The 7,331-nt window shown below is 45.4% G+C and overlaps 1 protein-coding gene across 5 annotated transcripts in view; it reads left to right on the forward strand.

Moving 5' to 3' along the window:
• The first annotated feature begins 2,718 nt into the window (after positions 1 to 2,718).
• TTLL15 (tubulin tyrosine ligase-like 15) overlaps positions 2,719 to 7,331 on the forward strand; it is a 180,488-nt gene continuing 175,875 nt past the window's right edge. For 2 of the 5 annotated variants that reach the window (XR_013896318.1, XM_080268188.1), the window contains exons 1-2: positions 2,904 to 2,926; positions 5,257 to 5,451. Coding sequence is in view for 4 of the 5 variants with exons in the window: in XM_080268188.1 (XP_080124314.1) it covers positions 2,917 to 2,926; positions 5,257 to 5,451 (205 nt within the window). In the remaining variant the exon portion in view is untranslated. Of the gene's footprint in view, positions 2,748 to 2,774; positions 2,804 to 2,903; positions 2,927 to 2,961; positions 3,178 to 5,256; positions 5,452 to 7,331 lie in introns of those variants that run through there. The other 3 variants (XM_080268190.1, XM_080268191.1, XM_080268189.1) reach the window with 3 other exon arrangements.

Consider the following 7,331-nt stretch of genomic DNA (forward strand, 5'->3'; position numbering starts at 1 on the left):
CGCCCCTTCAGGTGCGCTCCTGGTGAGGGGCCACAGGACTACCCGTAGGGGCGTCGTCCTCCTGGATGGGCTGCAGTCTGGTGTGTTGAAGGGCCCCACACTGGAGGGGCTTGGTACTGGGGTCTGGCTCTCAGGACTGGGGTTGAAGACTCTGTGAAGGCGTTCCTGCAGGCACCCGGTGTGGGAAGGGCGTCGTTCCTCCTCCAGACTGGAGAGGTCACACCCTGGGGTGCTGGAGGCTGTGTGCAGGGCCCGCCAGCTGTGGTCTCGCTCCCGCTGCTTCGCTGTCAGGGTAGGGCTGCGGCATTACAGGCAGCAGTCCAACAGGCATGGGTCTCTCTCTGGTGCCAGCTGGATGGAGTGTAACCCCGGGGTCAAGATGGGTCCTCTCCACGAGTCCTGGATAGAGAGGTGTTTCTCCTGGAGATTGCATCAGGTAGGGGAGCCGAGGGTGGGACTTGTTCTGCCACCGGAGGGGCGGCTTGAACAGGGGTCTCCCTCAGGTGGGGAAGTCGAAGGAGGCAAGGGGCTTTTAGAGCGTCCCTTCCTGGCATGGTTACCAGCCATCGCCAAGATCCCTTGGGCAACGGGAGGAGGGTGACTACAGGTCATCCCTGTCCCATAGTTGATGGCTGTCACCTGGGCCTGACTTCCAGGGTCTCCCTCGGGTTGTGGAGTCACAGGGGGCAAGGGGCTTCTGAGGTGCCCCTCCCCGGCGCGGCTACTGGCTGTCGCCAAGGTCCCTTAGGCAATGGGAGGACAGCAGCTACAGGCTGTCCCTTTCCTGTCGGTGCAGCAGCTGGCTGTCGCTGTGGCCTGACTCCCTGACGAGACCACAGGTGAAGTGCAGCTGCCGGCTGCCACCTGCCTGCAGGCATGGCCACAGGCTGTCGCCGAAGTCCTGTATGAGGGGCGACATGTAGTCAAAGAGTGGTTGCAGGCTGTCCCTTGCCTGCTGGTGCGGCGCCGGCCGTCACTGGTGTTGCGCCCCTTGAGGCAACTGCAGAAGGAGAGAGGATGTACCAATTTCTCCCCATATGCGGCAACCAGACATCACGGGTGCTGGAGGGGGGGATAGCAGCACTAGGAGTGGCTACTGGCCGTCTCTTTAGGGCACGGCTACTGGCCATTGCAGGGGCATGGCTACAGGCCGTTGGCTTAGATGTGTGGCTACCGGCCGTCACAGCTGCACAGCTGCCGGCCGTCACTGGGGTGCTGCTTGGAGCTAGTTTTATAGCTCCATCCCGATCCTGATGCAGGCTGGTTCGGTGAAAGGATAATGCACCCAGACTGAGGTGTTCGCGCCGGCTGCATTCCGGGGAATAGGGGCGCGCGGCTTTATGGGACTTATGTCCATATTGCGCGAACGTCGCGCGCGCCCTGTCTACCCCTCCGTTGTCGCCTCCTGAGGGTGTAGTGATGCCGTCGGTTGTCGTCATTTCATGTTTTATATTGTACTGTGTGACTGTGTCAAATAGTATACTTGTATTTTATATAGTATTGTCCATGTACTTAAAGTGAACAGTTGTACTCTGTAAGGTAATATACGTGTAAATCTGACCAGCCTGTTTTTGAGCAATATCCTTTGTCTGCATACTCTAGCCAGGTCCTGAATAACCCAAGTCCCGCACCGTATCTGAACCCAGGAGTTGGGCGAAGAATATGTTGCATAACAGTTGATCTGCCGAGTTTTTATACCCTGTTCCTCTTGTAGTGTACTCTAGTTCTGGTCGTGAAAGAGAACCCCGCTCAGTAGCTAGCGTTCTTAGGTCGAGAGGTCGACCTAAAAACACCTAGCATAAAGAAGAGAGAACCTGTATTTTTACACAGAAAAAACATAAAAGAAATTACCAATATGCCGGGACTCGAACCCGGGCGGAGGGACGTTGGTTACAAGATTGTGACAACGTGGGTTAACTTTTACCTGGTCGTGGTGTACTGATATGCTGCCTGGCTCTCACCTGAGAGTCCTGGGTTCGATTCCCGGCATATTGGTAATTTCTCTGACCTAGCATAAAATTTAATGAAGACAGCTATGAGTGATGCTACATTATAATTCAAAATCGACTACAGCGAGGCAGAAGCAAGTTAATTATTGACTAAAAGTGCAAATTATAATATCCAAAGCCTACAATCTTAAGTGAACATAGACCTTGATAGTTCCTGATGAAAATTAGTTAATATAATATTAATTAATATTAAGTATATTTATAGAATGACGGGAATCGTCTTGGGTGCGAACTGACCTGACGCGGAATCGTCTGAATGTTTGGACGGCGAATGAAAATTTCGGAGTGTCCTCTGCTACCTACTGTTGAGCCCTAACTCGGTCCTAGATCTGAAAAAAATAACTATTGTGACTCTTATGGCTGGATAAACTTACGAAGTTAGCAAAACTATAGACCATTAAAGTCACTAAAATACTCGTTGATGAAAAATATAACACTCATGAATGAATACCTTTGACTGGCTATTTTGCATAATATTATGCGTACATTGGGCTGCCATCCGGTAATCCCTTACACACAGTCATTTCATTATAAAAGCATTTCTAATGAGTCCAATGGAATTGGCTTTCATATCTACATTCGTATCGATTTTTTGAGTATGAATAGTGCTTTCTCGACGCTTGGCAGTGTCTTATTTCTCTTAAATTTAACATTTGCCAAATCTCGCTACTTGATATTCCTACGTCATTGGCGACCGTCCCCATGGCGGGATAAATCATGGCTCTTCGCTAGCTGTCGGTACAGTCGGGTGTGCCTAGCGTTTATTTACCAGACCATTGTGGCGATTACCGAAGGTTTTGAAGTCCAGTTTTTTTTTTTTTTTTGTATGATGTACCTTGATTGATACAATGAGGGAAAAAAAAAACAATTACAAGTTTAGGCTAGAGTGTGTGCTGCCAGTCGCCAGATGAGCTTAGGTATGTTTTCAGTCTGAGGATGTAAATCGTTTTATTCTTTATTCCGACGATTTTGTTCAACTCAGGGGAGACTGAAGTCGATGATGATACAGTCTTCATTAACCCCCTTCAGTATGAGAGTGTTATAAATGGTAAAATCATATGGTAGCAAGAGCAAAACTAGTTATATCATCGGACTGAAAAAGTTAGGCTTCTGACATCGCTTTCTCGTCTAGACTCGAGAGGCTCAGATTGGGGCCTATCTTCATTTGGTGCGTTTTATTATTTGCTTAACCATTCCTTCCAAAAACTGAAGAACATACATATTTTCTAAATGTCACTGGAGACTTGGTACGACATCTGCTTATATAACACCATATTCTCTTGTACGTTAAATGATGCAAACTGTCGATATTAAAATGTGCATACATTTCATTTCTTCAGTTTCCATTTTTTAACTAAACATTAAGGTGACAACATTTTGCAAAACATTGCCAGGTTATGTAATTTGGTCGTAAATACAAATCAAAGGGTATAGTGAGAAAGGTAGGCTATACCGTAAAAGTAGCAATAAAAGCAATTAGGCATTTTATTTTTCTGGTGCACCATTGCAAGCCACTAATTCCCTTTGTTCATCAACTGATAGAAAAGAGGTAAAGCTTTATACAGTATATAATCTATCTATCTATCTATATACTGTACACTGAATTTGAGTTATTGCATTTAATCCCTTTAATTCAGTATACAGTAGTTCCTCAGTTATCTGGACTATATATATATACTGTAAATATATATATATAGTTGGTGAGTGAGGTGTGCCTGCTGAGATAGATGAGAATGGCAGTGTGTTAGTGGACACTTGTGCTGGGAGGGGGTTGGTGATAGCCAATACCCTCTTCAGGCACAAAATGATCCATAGGTATATATGGCGAGTGATGAGAAGAGTGGGTGGCGAACTGAATGAAAGGAAGGCAATGATTGATTATGTGTGTGTGGATGAAAGGATGCGAAGATGTGTCATGGATGCAAGAGCTTATAGAGGTTGGGGGAGTGGACTTTCTGACCACTACTCGGTGGTGGCCAGTATCAAGATCCAAGCAAGATGGAGAAATAGAAGAAGGGAAGGACGGGAAGAAGGAGTAGTTGCAAGGAGATTGGAAAGGTTAAAAAAGGATGAGAAAATGGCAGAATATAAGAGAGAAGTAGCGAAACGATTGGGTAAGTATGAATTGGAGCAGATGGGGGATGTGGAAGGTGTGTGCAGGTTATTCACAGAAGAAATATATGCAGCATGGGATGTGGTGTGTGGGGTGAAGAGAAGACGAAGGAGGGTGCAAGGAACAGCGTGGTGGAATGACGAGGTGCATTTATAAGAATGGACTGTTCCAGAATTATGGCGAGTTTGTCAAAGAAAGAGGTGTACAATATTCCGGGTACAACAAGGAAAAGCGCAAACAGATGGTGGAAAAGGGCAAGCACCCAGGAGCAGCATGTCAGGCAGGGCAGCATATCGAGAGTTGCTGCCAAATCAGCGGCTTCATATCTGCTTTCTTTTGTCGATACTAATGAATGGCAAATATTTTAATCACTTATCTTGCTTTATGGATGGTTCTAGTCAAATTGCCTAGGTTTTGTCTCTATGTTATTCTTACAGAGATGAGCAAACTGACAAAAGCTGAGTTTACAAACTGACACTTATGTTATATTTTATATAATCAGAAGGCTCCCATATTGTAATTTCTTTGTAGTATATCATGCTAACTGAGTGCTTTGATGAGTAAAATATGTTTTGGGGTGTTTTGCTTTGTATCAAAATTAAAAAGAAGTTAAGCACTGGATACTTTTTCAATGCTTACCCTGCATCAGAGCTGGGCGATGGAAGTGAACCTAGTGGCAGATTTCTGAAACAGGATTTGATGAAGTGTCTAATTGCTAAGGATGAGGAGTTACAAAATCTCCTAAGCTGTCTAGAGCAACTTCATGGAGGAAGTTGTAATCAGTAAAGAACATTCTTTCCTGGGCAGACTGAAGCCAGTAACAGAAGATCGAGTTGTAACCCTTGTTTTACCAGCCAGCAAGGCCTCAGCACTTGACCTTTTCCTTTGTTAGTCTCAGATGTAACTAAGAATTGTCCACAATAAAATAATACAGTACAGTAGTTATGAAGTTGTGTTGCTGTCTGGTGTCAGATAGAATGGTGAGTTGAATAGGTCAGAATCTGAGACTATTTTGTACATTTACAGCTCAGTTACCTGGACTCAGCTTCATAAACTAAGCAGTTAAAAGCGGACAGTTGATAAAGGATGTTGTGCTGATATGATCTGCACTCTAATAACAACATTTGGTTCCAGATGTAGTGGTGATGGGTACAGCAAGTGGTGGTGGGGTAGGCATGGGAGTGGCAGGTGTTGCCATCTCTTGGAGGCAGATGCAGTTCATGGTGGTGGTGGCGTTGGTACTGGTGTTTGGGGCTTTCCTCTCTGCACTCAATATATATGAGCTACATAACCTGACACGCCAGCATTGGATCAGAGAACATATGCAAGGTATGTACAGATAATCATAAAAGTTGTGGTTCCTCCCCAGCCAAGTTGAACTAACTCCTTGCTTTTTGATGTGGTAACACTGAAAGAATTGCAGCTTCGTATGGTTCAGGTAGTATTCTGACGATTGTGCCTTGATGAACCCCACTACAGAAAGAAGCATCACTTCCTACACGAAGAATATAAATACAGTACTCTGTGATGTTGCTGGCCATTGTCAAATGCATTACTGAGTAAGAATACAGAATGCTTAACAATTTTAATGACTGCGAGCTGCAAAAAAAAGTCAAGCTGAAGTCATGCATGTTTCGAACAAGGAGCAAAGTTCTATGGAAGGCGTTTTGAGCAAATGGGTGAGTTAGTTGATGTGGCCGAACACTGAAGCAACCAGCTAGATCAGTGTGTAGCAATTTGAAACTTGTTTTGGCTATAATGTGTTGTGAGGGAGGTGCCCTATCATGAGACTGAGTGTTTTGCAATGTTCGAAGTCTACATTTACGATAAAATTTGTTGTTCATGTAACACATGCATATGGTGTAAAATCTGGACACCATAAGAGAACCTCCTCTTTCCACTACATCGATAGTACCCCACCACATTACATATTACCCCACAGCAAACACCAAACATCATGCCACAATGTAGTCTTTATCATAATATAACACAGCACATATCACACAAAATATAATACATCATACATTCCTTGCAAAGCACATCACACACCAACTCCAAAACATACTACACACCAATCCATATCACACTACACGCTGCCAGAACCAATGAGGATCCCACCACATCACACACGACAAAACACACCATACCATGCACATCACTCACACGACAAAATACACAACACGCACTTCACATATGCACGACGAAACACACCACACTGTGCACATCACACACATGACAACATACCACACCACGTATCACAAACACGACAACACACGACACCACCCACATCACACACACAGCAACACACTACACCATGTGTATCACGAACATGATAACACACCCCACCATGCACATCTACACACACATGATAAAACACACAACACCATGCACATCATACACACGAGAAAACACACCACACCACGCACATCACCACATCAGATCGCACCACCATGCCATGCCACAGCACTCCACGCCATATACTGTGACACCAAACTATATAACACACACCATATACACCACACCAGACCACAACATATCTTTCATTACTGCACAACACACACCACTTCACACCACTCTACAGACAAGGACACACCCACACATGCTAAATCACACCAACCATTACTGTACACACAAAACTGACACAGCAAGCACACCATACCACATCACACCACACACACCATATCATACCACACACAACACACCACACCACACACAACACATTACATCACATCACACCACACCACACACATCACACCACACCACACACACCACACCACACACATTCGTACCACACATTACACCACATACACCACCACATTGAATACATCATTTAGAACATGTCTCACCTTTCATTCCACATCACACACAAATCATATCACACACACACACACACACACACACACACACACACACACACACACACACACACACACACCGCTCGCTGGTGCAGTGGTAACGTTCCCGCTTGCCAACTGATGGACTGGAGTTCGCGTCTCGCTCAGGTTGCGAAAAGTTTCACTGACGAAGTGGGTGGTTACTGTCCCTCTTGAGCAAGGGGACGGGTGTGTGCATGTGTGAAGGTCACAGCCTTGCCCTTAGATCGGACTATATGAGCTCTCAGCTCACTTTCGGGAGGGTAAAAGCTGACAATCATGACCATCAAGTGATCCTGACCGACCCGGTGAATTACACACACACACACACACACA

The sequence above is a fragment of the Coenobita brevimanus genome, chromosome 26 (assembly GCF_032717465.1).
Source record: "Coenobita brevimanus isolate Jiangsu-jjx chromosome 26, ASM3271746v2, whole genome shotgun sequence".
Lineage (NCBI taxonomy): Eukaryota > Metazoa > Arthropoda > Malacostraca > Decapoda > Coenobitidae > Coenobita > Coenobita brevimanus.